The sequence below is a fragment of the Eulemur rufifrons genome, chromosome 28 (genome assembly GCF_041146395.1).
Source record: "Eulemur rufifrons isolate Redbay chromosome 28, OSU_ERuf_1, whole genome shotgun sequence".
NCBI lineage: Eukaryota > Metazoa > Chordata > Mammalia > Primates > Lemuridae > Eulemur > Eulemur rufifrons.
This window is the reverse complement of record NC_091010.1, coordinates 14,137,400-14,153,875: the sequence shown is the minus strand read 5'-3', so window position 1 is coordinate 14,153,875 and position 16,476 is coordinate 14,137,400. Positions and strand designations below refer to the sequence as shown.

The 16,476-nt window shown below is 54.8% G+C and overlaps 1 protein-coding gene across 4 annotated transcripts; it reads right to left on the bottom strand.

Moving 5' to 3' along the window:
- Positions 1–36: 36 nt before the first annotated feature.
- On the bottom strand, positions 37–14,638 carry ZSWIM8 (zinc finger SWIM-type containing 8). 4 transcript variants are annotated; one of them, XM_069460851.1, is made up of 26 exons: positions 14,158–14,638; positions 11,952–12,105; positions 11,607–11,701; positions 11,258–11,430; positions 10,965–11,072; positions 10,760–10,841; positions 10,508–10,628; positions 9,403–9,604; positions 9,096–9,271; positions 7,740–8,733; positions 6,847–6,978; positions 6,518–6,697; positions 6,232–6,415; positions 5,893–5,991; positions 5,197–5,321; positions 4,506–4,746; positions 4,249–4,407; positions 3,931–4,159; positions 3,466–3,755; positions 3,086–3,309; positions 2,052–2,540; positions 1,636–1,819; positions 1,355–1,531; positions 1,082–1,201; positions 649–827; positions 37–514 (listed from the first exon to the last, which is right to left on the bottom strand). In XM_069460851.1, exons 1-26 carry the CDS (start codon positions 14,363–14,365, stop codon positions 311–313), a joined length of 5,529 nt encoding a protein of 1,842 aa, XP_069316952.1. In that variant the 5' UTR covers positions 14,366–14,638; the 3' UTR covers positions 37–310. The 4 variants fall into 4 exon arrangements, with proteins under 4 accessions (XP_069316952.1, XP_069316954.1, XP_069316953.1 ...); XM_069460853.1 differs by having other exon boundaries at positions 1,660–1,819; XM_069460852.1 differs by having other exon boundaries at positions 5,893–5,976.
- Positions 14,639–16,476: the final 1,838 nt, after the last annotated feature.

Genomic DNA, 16,476 nt, shown 5'->3' with positions numbered 1-16,476 from the left:
CACACGGAGGGAAAGAAGGGAAAGGCCCAGGCAGACTAGAGTAAAAAAGAAGTTTATATATTTATAAATGCCAAATAAATACCAGAGGCTACCCAATCCCCCCTCCCAGACAGGGCTGTCTCTCCCAGCCCCAGGCTTCTAGGATCTGAGACATCTTGGCCCCAAGCTACAGCCCAAGAGCAGCTGCCAGTCTGGGCTACCAGGGAACTGAGTGGGGATGATCTGTCCAGCCAAGATTCACTCCCCCTCTGTGAGGGGCCCCCATAGCCACAGGCCTGTGTCCCTGTATAGGGCCCTAGCGGGGAAAGACTCAGGGGGAGAAGGTGGTCATCTCGAGTGAGACCCGCTGCCACAGCTCCTTGGTCTGTTTGCTGCGCTTGAGGTTCTGTAGGATGTCGTTGAACTGCATCATGCCCATGGGCGTCAGGCAGAAGGCGCTGCGGGCACTGCGGATCGCATTCACAAAGTCGTCGTAGTCGGCAGGAGTCAGGTGAATCAAGCGATGGTGGATGTACTAGGGGGAGGTGTGTGTAGGATGAGCCTTAATACAAAGCATGGAACGAGGCCCCGCCTCCCTTACATGCTAGGTGATCTGGTCCGTGCCACCCAGGAGGTGCTCCACCCTGCTCCATACTTCTGGATTGTCACCTGCATGTACGCCTGCTGGCAGCGCTGCACCAGCTGGTGGAAGGCCGGGGCACGCAGGTGGTTGTGGGCATGAGCAGGGCTCAGCCGCTGCAGCGTCTCCATGACGATCTCCTGCAGCACAAACGGGCTCAGCACCCCCTTGGCTGCCCCCACACAGAACTGGTGCACGTAGTTCACTCCTGGGGGGCAGGGGGAGGGGCATGAGACGGGGGTGGCCACCTCTGCCCTAGGGACCCAACTTATTTATCTCAGCTCTGGCCTGGCAGAGAGCCTCCCTCCTCCCCAGGAGCTGAGGTAACCCTCCGCCCCCCGCGCACGCACACATACCCGACCAAGGCCTCAACTCTGAGCAAGAGCTAGGAAGGAGGTCTGGGATAGGAAGGTGGGGGGAGCAGGTGGGGGGGACAATGGTCCTGGGGAGGGGAGGTGTTACCCAGCTTTGCTGCCAGCCCCAGCAACCATTTGACATCATCAGTGTAGGGGGGGGAGCGGGAGAAGTTGTTGGGGTGATCGTTGTGTGCCCGGCGACCCAGCATCTCCAGTGCCAGCATTCCTGGGAGATAAGGGTGCGCACATGGTGGGGTGCATCCTCTTTACCCTCTACCCCAGCCTGGCACCTGACCCCACAGTAAACAGATTAAGAGCTAGTGGAGGGAGTCCCCTGGCACAACTGGAGGTGGGAACACAGAAAGGGACCTCCTCTCACCGACACGGTAGGCCGCGTGCAGGTGATGCAGGCTGTGTGGATTGACAGGTTGACTGTGCGTCTCCTCCTCGGGTGGCGGAAAACCCCCGCTCACCAGGGGGCTGGGCTGTGTGGTCAGGGCAGGCAGTGAGGCACCCTGGATGGCTGGAAATGTGGATGCTGGATGGACACTGCTCACTGGGGGTGGGATGAAAACCACATGAGGAACTCAGAGCCCAAGGAAGGGCAGAGAAAATTCCCTCCCCATCTCCCCTGCCCAGTGTACTGCCCCCTCCATTCACCTGCTCCCTGTCCCCACAACTCACAGGCCACGCTGGTGGGCAGTGGGAGCCCTGGCTCTGTGTGGTAGGGATGTACTGTGATGGGTGCCATGGAAGGGACGGGGAAAGACACAGCAGTGGCAGCAAGTGAGGGAGGAGTCACCGAGTAAGGATACTGAGCCCCCAGGAATGCAGGATGCACACCCTAGAGGCAGGGGGAAGAGAAGGAAGATACCAAGTTATATTAGGATGTAGCTCTCCTTTGCTCCGTAAGTGGGTATGCCTGTTTCTTATATTAGTTGGGCTGGGTCCCCCAGACTCCCCCCACCTCATCAAGACTCTTAGACAGCCCTATTACTCCCCGAGTACCCCACTCCAACCCCCATGAATTCCCAATATTCTCCTCCATGCCCCACCCCCCAGAACACTGGTCTCACCTGTGGGTATGCAGAGCTGGGCACAGGGAAGACGGCAGGCCGGGGCATGTGAGGCATGGGGTGGGCGGGGTGAGCTGGGTGTGTGAGGTACTGAGGGCTGCAGGGCAGGTGGGGCTGTAGAGCAGTGTAGGGGTGCAGGCCAGGGGAGTGACCATGCCCCAGTCCTGGACCCGGATATAAACTGGACCCCACCGAGATGACTGGCACCACTGTGGCTGCGGCTGTCACTGCTGCTGCTGCCACTGTAACTGGCTCAGTCCCAGGGCCCCCTCTGCCCTCAGGCAGCCCCCGCCCAGCCTCCCCAGCTGCCCTGATCCCACTGGCACTACAGCTTGTAGCCCCTTCACGAGCTGTGGATGAGCCACCTGCTGTTTGCTCATATAGCCAGAACCACTGGTGAGCAACCTCAAACAACACTTCGGGGTACACGCCCCCACCCTTAGCTGCCTCTTCCACCGCCATGCAGGCCTTCTCCAACATCAGGTTATCCTGGAAGGGAGGGGCACAGAGTGTTAAGGGGAAAAGGCCTTTACCCCAGGGATGGTGTCAGATGACATTCCAATGTCTCCCTCAGAATTGGCTGGTTCCCAGGGAGGCATCAGAGGTCAGGGTCAATGCTCGGAGTCAGTGTCAGCAGTGAGGGCTCCACACAAGACACTGAACAAATACTAATGAAAAGACTCAGGTTATAGTCCCAGTTCCAAACTAATTTAACAACCCCCTCCTATCCAAGGCTCATTTCTCTGAGGCCTTCCCTAAGTTTTCTATCCTGGGTGATAATCTTGGTCCCTAAACTATAGGCCTCTATTTCCTTATCTGTAAAATAGGAATAATCCTAACCTTACAGTTGTATGGTAAAGGAAATTATGAACGTAAAAGCACATTAATATGTAAAATACCACCATGAGAGGACAAAACAACAGTTTGGAAACTCTAGGATATGGGGACTAAGAGCTGGGCCCTCAGCTTTCCCCATGCCCAACCTCCCTGCCCAGATGCCCTAGACCAGACGCCCAGATTGCCTGTAGAAATACCTGCTCCTTGCACTGCACCAGGGCCCGCTGGATCTCGTTGGGGTTCAACGCATGGGCATGAGGCAGGCAGCTCAGGGCCAGCTCCGCCGCTGCCCTCACCATATTGGAGTCCCGTGCTCGTGATGCCCTGTCAGCCAGGGATGCAACCTCAGGGGGTGTCAGGTGGCCATCCCAGCACTCTACCAGTATAGTCAGGGCTGCGCTGCCAATCTCCATTGCCTGGCCTTCGGGGAAAGGAGAGAAGAGCAAAGTGGGGTTAGCGTGGGCACCACTGGGGCATGAGAATGATGTCTCTATCAGAACAATAATTCTAGAAAGATAAGGTTCTTAACTCCACCAATTAATCCCCCTCCTGTACCCAAATCAGGACCGGGATTTACCTGTAATCCAGGAAACGTGGGAAGAATAGGTACGTGAGAGCCAGTTGGGAGAAACAAAGTTGTGCAGGCCAAGGGCATAAAGCCCAATCTCGAAGGCGCAAAGGTGCAGGTTGCGGTGAGGACCCTGGTGGCCCCCTGAGGAAGATGGATGTGTGAAAATGGAAGTGCTGCTGTTGCCCCCTGCCTTGATCAGCACCGTCTTCGCCAGCTCGAAGTAGAAGTGTGCAGCTGCCTCTGACGGCTGATTGGGTACATGGGGGGCATGACTCTCGGGGCGGCGGCCCTTGTACCTGAAGGGGCAATGGGGTAGGGACGGGAGTTGGGGTTTCTTTGAAATGGGTGTCCAGGTAGGTTGTGAAGGACCAGGGTACGTGAGGATGTTGGGGGACAATGGTTGGATTACACTAGGGATATGGCTCTGAGGGTGGACCAGATCAGGCAAGATGGGTATTTCTTCCCACTGACCTGCCAACTTCAACTGTCTTCGCCCGGGCACCTCCACTGGCACTGGCCCGGCGACTTCCACTCGAGGATGAGGAGCCCAGGGAGTCCGAGGAAGAGCTGCTAATGCTGTCACTGTCTTGTCCTCGACCCCAGGAGGTGGGAGCCCAGCCCCCTCGCAGTGGCCTCCGACTCAAGGTCGGGGAGCTATCCGATGTTGTTTCAGGGGCACTGCTGTCAATGCTGGCCATGCCTAAACTCCCAAGACAAGTCAGTCTCGGGAGTCAGACTCCAGCCTTCAGGAATATCCTTCCCTCCCTGCCATCCCACAGGCTGCCCTACCTGTGTGCTTCTTCTTAGGCCGCCCTGGGGAGCCCCATCCTCGTCCATTGTATCCTCCACGACTGCCAAGTGCCAGGCGGCTGGGAACCTTCCCCTCTGGCCTTGGGGTCAAAGCCGCCTCAGATGGGAGACCCTCACAGGGGGAATGTGGGGAACTCTCTAGGTGGGGAAAATAGGACATTGGGATGAGCCCAGGAAAGGGGACCCCAACATGACTCCATACCATTCATCCCCCCTGCCCAGTGCCCCCACCTCACCAGGCACATTCTTCTCTGTGAAGCCCTCAGTGGGGCCTGGCCCAGCCCCTGCCACACTCCCTGGCTGAGCAGGCCCTGCAGAGCCTGAGGTCAGTGGTTGCAGTGCCCCTGGGGCAGGTGGGCCCCCGTGCTTTGAAGGAGACCTCTGACTGGCTGTGGCTGGACGGCTAGATGAGTAGAAAGAACTCAGTGTCTGTGGCTTATGCGTCTGGCTTTCTCGGTCCAATAGTTTGTCTAAGATCTGGAAGACAGAAAAGCAGTGACCCCCAGAGCAGCGGTGATAGGTTGCCCTTTATCTCCTGACTTCTATTACCTTTCCTTCTCCTTACAACAGCCAACTGCTACCTCCTCAGGAAGGCTTCCCCACTTACAACTCCTGTTTTACATATCCTCCTGTTTTACATATCCCAGTGTCCTCTCTAACACCACAGGGCTGAACATACTGATACTCAATACATGCTGAAATAAATTAGTGAATGACTTTATGCCCTCTGCTCTTCTTCCACTCCATGCCCAAGCACTCCTATGAGAACCAGTGGTCTCTCTTGTTTATGAGATGTCCCCAAGATTCCCTACTTACCTCCTAGGGCAGAATAGCACTTTCCTCATTGTCCTGGAAACCCCCTGAGAAAGGTGGTGAAATTTTCTCACTTTCTCTCCCAGTCAAAAGACCAGTATCTGAGTCCCTTACCTTCTTGAGCTTGGCCTGGTCATCCTTGTAAGTGATCATTAGTGCTAATGCCAGGTCACCCTTCTCCCGACGTGTGCCTTCACATAGGAGGGGATGTTCTGCTTCACTCACGGTTGTCTTCATGCCTGTGAGAAGGAGAGTTTCATGGGGATTGAGGGTAGACGTACAGCAAAGGCAAACAGGCCAGGGTCCCCAGCCACCAGCTTGTGAGGTAAGGGGTTCCCTTGGTCCAACCCAAATCACTTATAGCATTCTATAGGTGCCTATTACATCCAGCCTAAGCTCTGGTCTGCTTTTCAAGACATTTATCACCTGGCCCCCTCTAGCTACACAGCATGCACCTGTCACTTCAGGGAAGCTGGGCTCCTCAGTCTCAGGAAGACTTGATTGCATTATGTCTTTATTCAGGGTGTTCCCCGATCTAGAACCTACTGATCTTTTGGCCCACATTCCATATTCTACCACCTTCCCTGAGGCCTTTCCCTAGATTTTTGTTTTGCTGCCTTTCTGACACCTGACACCACACCACACATTTTTGCTCTGAATTCCTATCTTATAGGCACTAGTTGGCTCACATATGTCACCCTGAATTTCCCATTACCATAGCGCCCTTAGCAATAAGGCCCGGGTCTCGTGGCCGTGAAGGCCTGGGCCAGCCTGAGCTCGTGGACGTGCTCAAGTCACTGACAGACTCACCCAAGGCAGCAACTGCTGCTTCAAATCCCAGCTCCTCATCCCCAGGCATCTCGTTGTTCCAGTTACGACTTGGGGGCCGGGAACCTGTGGGAGAAACCACTGGATGAAAGGTGGGGTTATCCTAGATTTGGGGAAAAAAAAGAAGAAAGTTGGGGTAAGTCAGGTGGACAGAAGTATCACAGGAAAGAATGGAAGGGAACCCCAGATCCTCATCACAGACCTGTACCCAGCTGCTTGATGGTCCTAAAGGTGACTCAGAGCCTTGGGGCTCTCGGTTTTTCCTTAGAAAAAGCTACCCCTACTCTAGCTCCCCACTTACTGTAGGGTCAGACACCATACCTGGAGCGCAGAGAACATCAAAGATGAAACTGGCCAACATGAGGGGCAACACAGGCCGATAGTCACAGAGGGTCCCCTCCCGAAGCTCCTCTGCCCGGCACCGCATGGTACTCATCTCACTCGGACCCAGAGGGATCTTCTTGAGCAGGGCAGCCACCTCAGACTCCTGATACGCCAGCTTCACCTGAGGGCACAGGAAGGAGCTCAAACTTCCAATACCTCAATGGAGTTCAAGGTGCAAGGATCTAAAGAGATGGAGGTACAAGGCTCACACAGGACCTCTGACCTCCAAGGCCTTGGTAGAAGCTGGGGGCCGCTGTAGCTCCAAGGCAAACATGCCGACTCGGAAGGCCAGGTTGTGGTGCTCTGGGCGCTCACTTAGCACCGTCAACAGGAAGGCTGCCTTGGTCAGGGTGTTGGTAGCCACCCAGGTCTGACGGCTCGTGGATACCTTGTTCTTCTTGCCCTAGAGAGGGAAGCACAGGAGGCAGGCAGATGAGTCTGACTCCCCTTGGTGAGTCTGCCTCAGATGGAGGCTCTCACTTGGGGTGGGGCATGGGAGCAGGCCAGGGGTAAGGGGGGATCAGGAAGGTAGAGGAAGGGAGTTTCTCTTACCTTGGCAGGGGGCGGCTCTACCTTGAGGTCAGGTGGGTTGGCCAGCAGGTCCTGGGCAAGCTCCACAGTGAGGCGGGAGGCCTCATTGCTATAGCCATGTGCATGCAAGGCCTCAGCACAGGCAAATAATACCTGGAGACAGGACATGGGACCAGACAGGTTGAAGCCCCAACTTCCAGGGGCAGGACATCATGCTCACTCACATAGCAAACATTCCTTGAGCACTTGCTATATGCTGGGCCCTGTGCTGGTCCCGGGTATACCACAGGAGCTCAGTTTGGTTAGAGAGGCAGCACAAAAGCCACTGTGATGCCAGCTACTACTGGGAAAGGTCAAGAGGGGAGCAGGGGGCAGGATATCTCACTGGGTCTTGGGGCAGAGGAACAGTATCAGGGAAGACTTCCTAGAAGATGTGATCTTTATGATCTCTGAGACCTGAAGGACAGGAGCTACCCAGGCAAGAGGGGAGAAGAGCATGCCAGCAGAAAGGCCGACCTGCACAAAAGCAGGAATGCAGGAGGGAGCATGGCAGGCTACGGGCATGGGCATGATTCAGCTGACTGGAGTGTAAGGGACAGAGTAGCCAGATGAGCAGGCAAAGTTCAGATCAAATGGAACCTCACAGGTCATGCTAACGACCTTCATTTTTAGCCTAAGGGCAATGGGAAACCACTGAAGGGTTTTAGCAGCACAATCAGACATTCCAGGAACGACATGTGGGAGCAGTGAAGAGAATGGACTGCAGGCAGGGAGGCCAGTTAGGAGCCTGCTACAGGATTCTAGCAGTCCTGCTAATAGTCCTGACACTCCCAACTACAGCCAGATGGTCACCCCAACCTGTGGCTAAGGAGCACCCAGCCCTCCCTCCCTCAGTCCCCCCAGAGTCCCCTCACCTCCATGCGGCTCTCCTGTTCCAGTGGCTTCAGCCCAGCAAATAGGTCGTGCTCCTCCCCAGCCCCGCCCTCTGCCTTCTCCTCCTCGCCCACAGCCCCATCCTGGGCATTCATATAATATGCCTGGTAGTCATCATCTTCCTCTCCAACTGCAGGGGCTGCCTCTTTGGTTTTGGGGAGCCCGTTGCCACTGTCATCTGTGGAAGGGAGGTCGTCCCGGGTACAGACCTCCCCAAGCAGTAGGCCAGGGGAGCCAGCAGAGGCTGTGGGAGGCTCAGGCCCTTCTGAGAAGTACACGCCACCATCTTCTTCATAAGCATCTGGGGGCTCAGGAAGGAAAGTGGAAGCGCCTCGGGAGCCACCAGGTGGAGGACAGGGTGGAGGGCTCTCCAGGAATCCACCAAAGGTGCTGGCCTCCGCACCCAGGGCCAGGCTGCTGTCATCCAGGCTCATCTCCGCCAGATCTGGCTCCAGGGAGCTGTCTTCACTGCTCAGCCGTCGCTTGCTCCCGCTGCCTGCTGAGCCCTTGCTCCCACTGCCAGCCCCACCCAGTGCCTTGGCTTTGCCCCCACCTGGACCCATCTTATGCAGAGCCTTATCTCCCCCTTCAGCTGAGAGGCGGCGGGGACCCCGCTGCGATGAGGGGACCCCCTCACCCAATCCCTTGCGCTTGGCCCCAGGCTCTTTGGGCCGCACAGCTGGTTCAGCAGGAAGAGGTCGGGGCCGGTCCCGGGATTCCTCCAGGCCCCCGGAGCGGGAGGCACTTGGCCTAGAGGGCAAGGCCCGGGCCCAGCACAGTGCCAGCTTCCTGTCACTGCCGCTGTAGGTGACACCAGGAAGTGGGTAGGCCTCTTCCCAGTTAAAGTAGCAGGCCTCCACTGCTGGCCGGAAGCCAGGGAAGAGTCGATCCAGGGTCTTCTTATGTTGTCCCCGCTTTACGTTCTCAATCACCTTCAGTTGCCACTGACGCAGCTGCACACACAGTTCCCGGCGGCTGTGGGAACAAGGGCGGGGGCTGCTGGGGAGGCCACAGTCTGCACTGGGAAGGGAAAGGAGGGGATGGAGTAGCCCCTGAAGAGGGGCATGGGGAAAGGACACAGGGAAATACTTCTTGAGCCAGCCCACAGACATCACTGTCACACTTGGGAATTTTGGAAAGTGGGTGCTATTTAGGGGAGGGAAGGAATAAAGCCTTTCAGAAAAAGGACTCATAAGTCTCTGGCAACCCTAGTGCTCAGCACCCTCCATTTCCCTAGAGCTAGAACAACGGTATGTCCCTGCACACAGAGAGCAGGGCTCCGTCTGTCCTCAGCTGGCCCAGGCTCGGAGCTGTGGTGAGCGTCGAGGGAGACTCACCGCTGGGGGCTGAGTGCAGGGTCCAGCACGGCCAGCCTCCATAGTGTTACCATCTCATCACACATGCTGGCGCAGGCATGTGCCGCCACCTCTGACTGACCGTTGCTGCGGCCGGTGTGCCCGCTGGCACTGCTGTGTGAGGCTGAGGTGCGCACGCTGTACCACCAACCTGTTATCTGGGGACAAAGGGGCTGTGAGATGCACCTGAGAGCTCGGAAAGACGGAGCAGCCCTCCCCGGTGTCCCTTCCAGAAAGAGGAGCATGAGGTGGAGGGAGGGAGAGAATGAGCCCGACTCCGAGGGACTACCTGTTCATAGGTGAGGCACTGGTCAGTGAGGATTTCCAACAAGGGGGCAGCATTGCTGTCCCTCCGCTTGAACATCTCCCGCACGATGCTAAGCAGGTTCCAGACGCCCTCTGGCTCCCGGCCCCTCAGAGGGCGCAGCAGACACGCCCATTCAGCAGCCGCTGGAGGCTCCGTGGAAGACAGATACATGGAGTTCACGTCACTGGAAAAGTAGTAGAGCAGAAAGTGATGACTCTAAGATGGAGCTGACTGAAGCAGGTGAAAGCGCAACAGGCCTGTGACCCAAAAGGGGTTCTGACTCCAAAATACAGAGCATAGAGAAAACGGACATCCATAACAAAAATTCTTAATCTTGCCAGGCGAGGTGGCTCACACCTGTAATCCTAGCACTCTGGGAGGCCAAGGCAGGAAGATCGCTTGAGGTCAGGTGTTCAAGACCAGCCTGAGCAACAACAAGACCCCATCACTACAAAAAGATAGAAAAATTAGCCAGGCATGGTGGCACCTTCCTGTAGTCCCAGCTACTCGAGAGGCTGAGGCAGGAGGATCACTTGAGCCCAGGGGTGTGAGGCTGCAGTGAGCTATGATGACACCAGTGCACTATAGCAGGGTGACAGAGTGAGACTCTGTCTCAAAAAGAAGAAAAAAAATTCTTTTTTTTTTTTTTTTTTTGAGACAGAGTCTCACTTGCTTGCCTGGGCTAGAGTGCCATGGCGTCAGCCTAGCTCACAGCAACCTCACACTCCTGGGCTCAAGCAATCCTCCTGCCTCAGCCTCCCAGAATGCTAGGATTACAGGCATGAGCCACTGTACCCGGCCTAGAAAAAAAATTCTTAATCCTTCTCTGCCTCAATTTCCTGATCTGTCAAAGGAAAAAAAAATAAAAAACTCTTCCTCTGCCCAGATAAGAACAGACCACTCTGGGACTGTACAAAGTCATCATCATCCATTGATTGACTGGTGACATCTTCTGTATGCCAGACGCTGTGCCAGTGCAGGGAGTAAAAGGTGGGGGTCACAGGCATTAACAGAACAAAGGATCTGTCAGCAGCCTGAGGGATGCTCCCCCTGCACAGCAGATGCAAGTAGGCAGAGATCCAATTACCTGAAGACCACAGGGGAGGGGCCACAGAACTTGTGCAGTGTCTTCTTAATGTTGTCAGTGAGTGTAGATTCATCCAAATACCAAGTACTCTGGTCCGATGCCGAGGGCCCTGCTGTGGGGTCTGGGGACGACAGGCAGTCAGTCACCTAGAGAAGGGGCCTGGATTCCCCTGACAGCAGTCAGCCTTTAGTGAGCAGCGCTATGTGCTACCAGCTCCTTCTTCCTGCTGCCCGTCTTTCTCAGCATACTCACCCGGGGCTCCACATACTGTGTTGATGGCTGTCGACTGGGAGGAGAGGAGTTCATCCAGCAGACGCTGGGCTGTGGGGAGGATCTGAGGGGGAAGGGACAAAGGCACAGAGAACAAGGCATAAGTGAACCCAAGGAGGCCCAGGCCTAACTAGCAGGCTGATGTGCCCTGGAGCCAGTCGCAGGAGGGTGTGCCAACCTCACTCACCTGCTGAGGGAGCTCACTGATGAGGTACTGAGCAAACTTCTGCAGCTGGTCCCTTTGTAGCCGAGACAGGGACTCTGAGACTGGCGCTCGAAGGCAGACTGCAGAAGCCTGAAGGGGACACAGAGAGAAATGGAACAATCTGAGAAAAGGCTTGCCAGAGCTGGACTGGAGCTGGAGCTGGGGACGGAGAGGCAGAGTAGGGGAGGCGAGGGGGCTCACATTGTGGCCAGCATGCAGCAGAGAAGGGGGGATGGAGCACAGGATAGGGCCAGGATAAATTGGGAGGGCCTCACGTTGTGGATGCGGAAGAGACAGAGTGCCACGACGTGGGTGCACCATTTGGCCCCAGCCCCACAGGTACAGCTGCAGGAAGTGACCCGGCAGCGGTCAAACATCACAGCCACGTTGTAGGCCCCTTTGGGAGGGACCATCTGGGGTGGCACCACCGTAGCACTCAGGTGGAACCCTGGGGAGAAATGTGGGCGTGGTCAGGGAGAGTAGCCAAGACCTAGGTCTCTGCCCTTGACCCTAGCCCTGCAGTTATTCAGACAATGTGCTCCAGCTTCTTGCAGTGCATCCTGAATTCATAACGCAGGGGATGGGATGAGCAGGGGGTCCCACAAGGCATGGAGGGACCCTCACCTATCTGCAGTGGGTCCTTCACAGCCCTCATGCGGAATAGCTGGTCCCCTCGCTGGAACTCATCTGCACTGCCATTGGCCAGGCATGAATATAGCCTGGGGGGTGAAGAAGAGGACATAGCCACAAGTCAGCAAATAACCTTCAGCAGACCCTGTCAGAGACCACAATGCCCCAGGCACTCTTGTGCCAGCGTCACTCCTTCTTGGGGAAAATCCCAGGCATTCCCTCCTCCCTTGTCTTCCTCTCACAACAGCCCCACACACAACATCTCCTTTGTTCTGTGGGAAGCCCAGCAGACAGTGGAATGGCAGTACCCCGCTCCCCACCATCAGTCCTTAGCCTCACCGAATGTCTTCTTCATTCTCAGGGAAGCTCCAAAAAGCAATTCTGAGCTGTAGCTGCTCAGGCACGGGGGGGTAAACCTTCTCCACCACTTCAAATGGGATGTGAAATGCCACCTGCTTTGCTGATAGCTCCACCAGTGGGATCACCAGTCCATCTTTGGAAACAAAGGTCGGGGTCAGGAAAGAGAAGGGGAAATGAAAAGGGCCATGATTACTTGGCACCCGTGCCAGTGCCACATCCTCGGGCCCCACCTTCACTATGAAAGAAAGAAGAGACCTGGATGAAAATCCCAGGGACCCTCCTGTTGGGATACACCAACCCTTAAGATTCCACCTGGGGGAGGGGAGCTGGACAATCCCCAGGCCGCAGCCTGCTACCTAAGGTCTAGAATGGAAGATACCAGGGATATCCCAGGAAACTTCTTGCCAGACAGGTGTGTTCCAGGACCCTAGTAAGTAACCCTGCTCACACAGCTCAGCATCGAATTTCCCATATACCACAAGCACTTTAGATTCGTATTACATTGTTAATGTCTCTCCTCTGCCATTCTCATCTCTGATTGCTTTTTTACTATCCCTTTCTCTCTACATGACTCTAGGCCCCATCGAGGGAGAAAAAACAGGCCACAGCCCAGAAAGTTAAAAAGGCACCTCAAGAAGCAAGAGAGGCTGCACTGCCTTTGGGACACCTAGTTTCTGACTTCCCACCCTGGAAGCCCCTCCTGGGAAGACAGTTATCCCCAGGGACCCGGCTGCTGCTGCTCCTGGAATCACCTGGAGTAGGATGGAGCTACCACTCGGGAAGGCTTTCCACACTGTTTTAATCAAAAAGCAGCGATAACACAACAGACTACACATCTCACCAAATTGCCAGTCAGATTAGAAGACAGATCAGAACATCATAGAATTGAAAACAACATTTTTTTTTTAAAGTTAACTCTTCTATTCTACAAGTGAGCAACTGAAGGTAGCAGGGGGTGGAGGATATGGCATGCTTTCCCAGATTTTGACCTGTCTAGGAAAATACCAGTATGTGGAAAATCTTCACTATCATGACTCCAGTTACATCCCTCAAAGTGAGGGTGCTCTAGTCCCCAAAGCTACCCACACATACAAATATGAAAGAAACAGGCAGGTCACAAAAGATCCACAGTGAAACCACCTATGACTTGTGTGTGTGTAACCTGTCACTCCTAAAGAGTGACACATGTAAATTTCTCTCTGTTCCAAAGGGGCACCAGAAATCTCTGCAGGGCAGTTTGGAATGGCCTGAGTAGAATCATACAAATTAAACCCCTCAACTGCTGAAGAAAGCCAACTTCCACTGAGGCCCAGGACAAAAACTGTGCCATGAGGAAGTCAGGGAAAGGATGTGCTGAGTGCTGAGCCTGTGGAGCTTCTCTTAAAATCACTCTCCCCTCCATCCCCTCTAATAAAAGCAAAATTCTTCACAGCACTGATCAGTTAATTCAATGAAAGATCCAAGAATAAAAGAAACTCAGCAAAAAGCAGGGAAAATGTTTTATGAGAGCCTAGAGACAATTACCCACACTCTTCCCCAGGCCCCAGATATGGAAATCTAAGGCTCCAATCCAGTGGTCCCAGCCGTGGCTTCTGACAGATGAACGATATGGCCAGGAGCAAAGACTATGATGTATGAACTATGGAATCTCCCCTCTCAGACCCCTCTCACTTCGAGTTTCCTCTGGATGGGAGCCCTTCTTGGTGCATCTGGGATCAGAGATTATCACCCTGAAGCAAGAAGCTCCCAATGCACTTTGCACCGCAGGTGGTCACTTCTTCACAATCCGCCCCTTACCCACATTCTCTTCTGTCTGCTTTCTGGTTTGCCTTAGGCTGAACTCAGGTATTCCCAAGTCAGAGAGGGGCTTCTTCTCCTTTACCCCTTCTCTAAGGCAAAAGAACGACAAAAGATCTACTTTCTCTCCTACACAGAATTTCCCTGCCACAACGCACACGCGCGCGCGCGTACACACACACACACACACACACACACGCAGGTGTAGAGAAGCCAGTCCACCCAAGCAAGGCCGGAAAAGCAAGTCCTGAAGTCCGCTCTAAGCTTGGGACAGCTCCCAGTTGAGGACAGCTCCCGGTCCGGGACAGCTCCGCTCGCGGTATCGGACAGCTCCCGAGCAAGGTCCGACCAGGGCCTGCACGCTCCCCTCCTCCCCGCTCACTCTCACCTCGCATTCTGGTACCGCCACTGCCACCTCCGCCACCGCCGCCAGTGGGGGAATTGGGCCCCGCTGACTGTTTGCGCCATCCCCGCCAGTTCTGGCAGAGGCTCTCGGCCTCGGAGATGAAGGAACAGAGTGAATCCTCCTCAAAGCGGTCCGAATCCTCGAATGAGAAGCGCTCTCCGTCCTCCCACTCCGCGAACATCAGCTCCATAGGGCCCGCACCCCCCGGGGCCGGGTCCCCCCCCGCGGATCCGGGGCCTGGGCCGCCGGCCGGGGGCTGAGGGGAGGCCCGGAGCCTGAGGGGCGAGCCGGGGCTGGGGGTGGCCGGGGCGCTCAGGGCGGCCGTGCCGGGCGAGGATCTCAGGCCTGGTTGAGAGACGGGACCGGGCCTCGCCCAACAGCGAGGTGCGAACGGTGATCTTGGCCAGTCTCCGAGACTCAGGGCCCGGACGAAGCGCTTGGCGGCCGGGGCCTCTAGGCGGCTGCGGCGCCGCCTCCCCCATCAGCTGATCTGAACTTCCGGCCGCGCCGGCCACTACCACTTCCGTCCTCGGGCGCGCAGAGATCGGATCGAGTACGGGCGGAGGAAGGGGACATGTTTGTTTAATTGCTGCATTTTTCTGCTTTTTTCCTCGAGCCCACCCTCAGACATCATAAGGGGAGGCCAACCCCCAACGATATACGAAACGACTACAGATCCCAGCAATAACTCGGCGTCCATAATGTCCCCAAGGAATAAACAGCCGCCATGTATGTTGGGAATTGTAGGCTGTCAAGAGACAGCACAGGAACTATTGAATAGAGTTATCGTTCTAACTCCGGATAGGCCCCGAGGCCGCATCACCTTCTGGGAATTGTAGTCTAGAACCCTGCACGCCAGCGTAGCCTTTATAGCTTGGGTCCCTAACCCCCTAACCCCCGACCCTGTTAGGGACCGGGCCGCACAGCTCCGCTGGTCACTTCGTGGAAAAATTGTCTTCCATGAAACTTAGGAAGGAAGGTGGAGAGGGGGGCCGCACAGCAGGAGGTGAGCGGAGGGCGAGCAGTGAGCGAAGCTTCATCTGTATTTACAGCTGCCCCATCGCTCGCATCCCCGCCTGAGGTCCTCCCCCGACCCCGCCGTTCCAGGGGATCCGTGAAAAATTGTATTCCATGAAACCGGCCCCTGGTGCCAAATAGGTTGGGGACCGCTGCTTTATAGGGTCTAATTGGGGAAACACCAGGAAAGAACGCATTTGATTTCAGAAAACTGTACTGTTTGTCAGCACAGCCTTTGAGTCGAAGAATTCTTAACCTTTGTTTGTGCCATGGACCCTTTAGCAGTCTGGTGAAGTCCCTGGACCTCCTCTCAGATTGTTTATAAATGCACACAATAAAACACAAGTATTACAAAGGAAACCAATTATATTGAAATACAATTATCAAAATATTAATACAACAAATGGTAAGGTAGTAGTGCTTTTTTATTTACATATTAAATGACAAGATCTAGCAGGAAGTGTAAAAACTATCTTAACTTTGAAGCTAGGGCCGGTCTCGGGTGGCTCATGCCTGTAATCCCAGCAATTTGGGAGGCCGAGGACAGAGGATCATTTGAGGCCAGGAGTTCGAGACCATAGCGAGACCCCATCTTCATAAAAAATGAAAAAATTAGCTGGGCATGGTGGCATGTGCCTGTAGTCCTAGCTACTGGGGAGGTTAAGGGAGAAAGATCATTTGAGCCCAGGAACTGGGGGCTGCAGTGAGATGAGATCGGGCCACTGCACTGGGCCTGAGCAACAGAGACCCTATCTCAAAAAAAAAAAAAATTATTTTCGGCTGGGCACAGTGGCTCACACTGGTAATCCTAGCACCCTGAGAAGCCAAGGTGGGAGGATCACTTGAGGTCAGGAGTTCCAGACCAGCCTGAGCAAGAGTGAGACCCCATGTCTACAAAAAATAGAAAAATTAGCCAGGTATGGTGGCACACGCCTGTAGTTCCAGCTACTTAGGAGGCTGAGGCAGAAGGATCACTTGAGCCCAAGAGTTTAAGGTTGCTGTGAGCTACACCACTGCACCCTGGCCAGAAGGACAGAGTGAGACTCTGTCTCCAAAAAAAAAAAAAAAGTTTTTTTGAAGCTAGTGATGACTATAAATGATATTTTGAGTATTCATAACTGTAAAATGATATGAAAATACCATGATTTCATATAGGTATTGTTAATGCTACTGTGGTTTGTTACCTAGAGTCTTTTTTTTTTTTTTTTTTTTTGGAGACAGAGTCTCGCTCTGTTGCCTGGGCTAGAATGCCCTGGCATCAGCCTAGCTCACAGCAACCTGGGC

What these genes read in the sequence shown, in the direction of transcription:
- ZSWIM8 (XM_069460849.1), bottom strand. Translation starts at nt 14,365, where the DNA reads ATGGAGCTGATGTTCGCGGAGTGGGAGGACGGAGAGCGCTTCTCATTC. An exon ending in CACAGTATGTGGAGCCCCGG is followed by an intron (nt 10,629 to 10,759) that starts GTGAGTATGCTG and finishes TGTCGTCCCCAG; the next exon opens with ACCCCACAGCAGGGCCCTCG. An exon ending in TAGAGCCGCCCCCTGCCAAG is followed by an intron (nt 6,698 to 6,846) that starts GTAAGAGAAACT and finishes TTCCCTCTCTAG; the next exon opens with GGCAAGAAGAACAAGGTATC.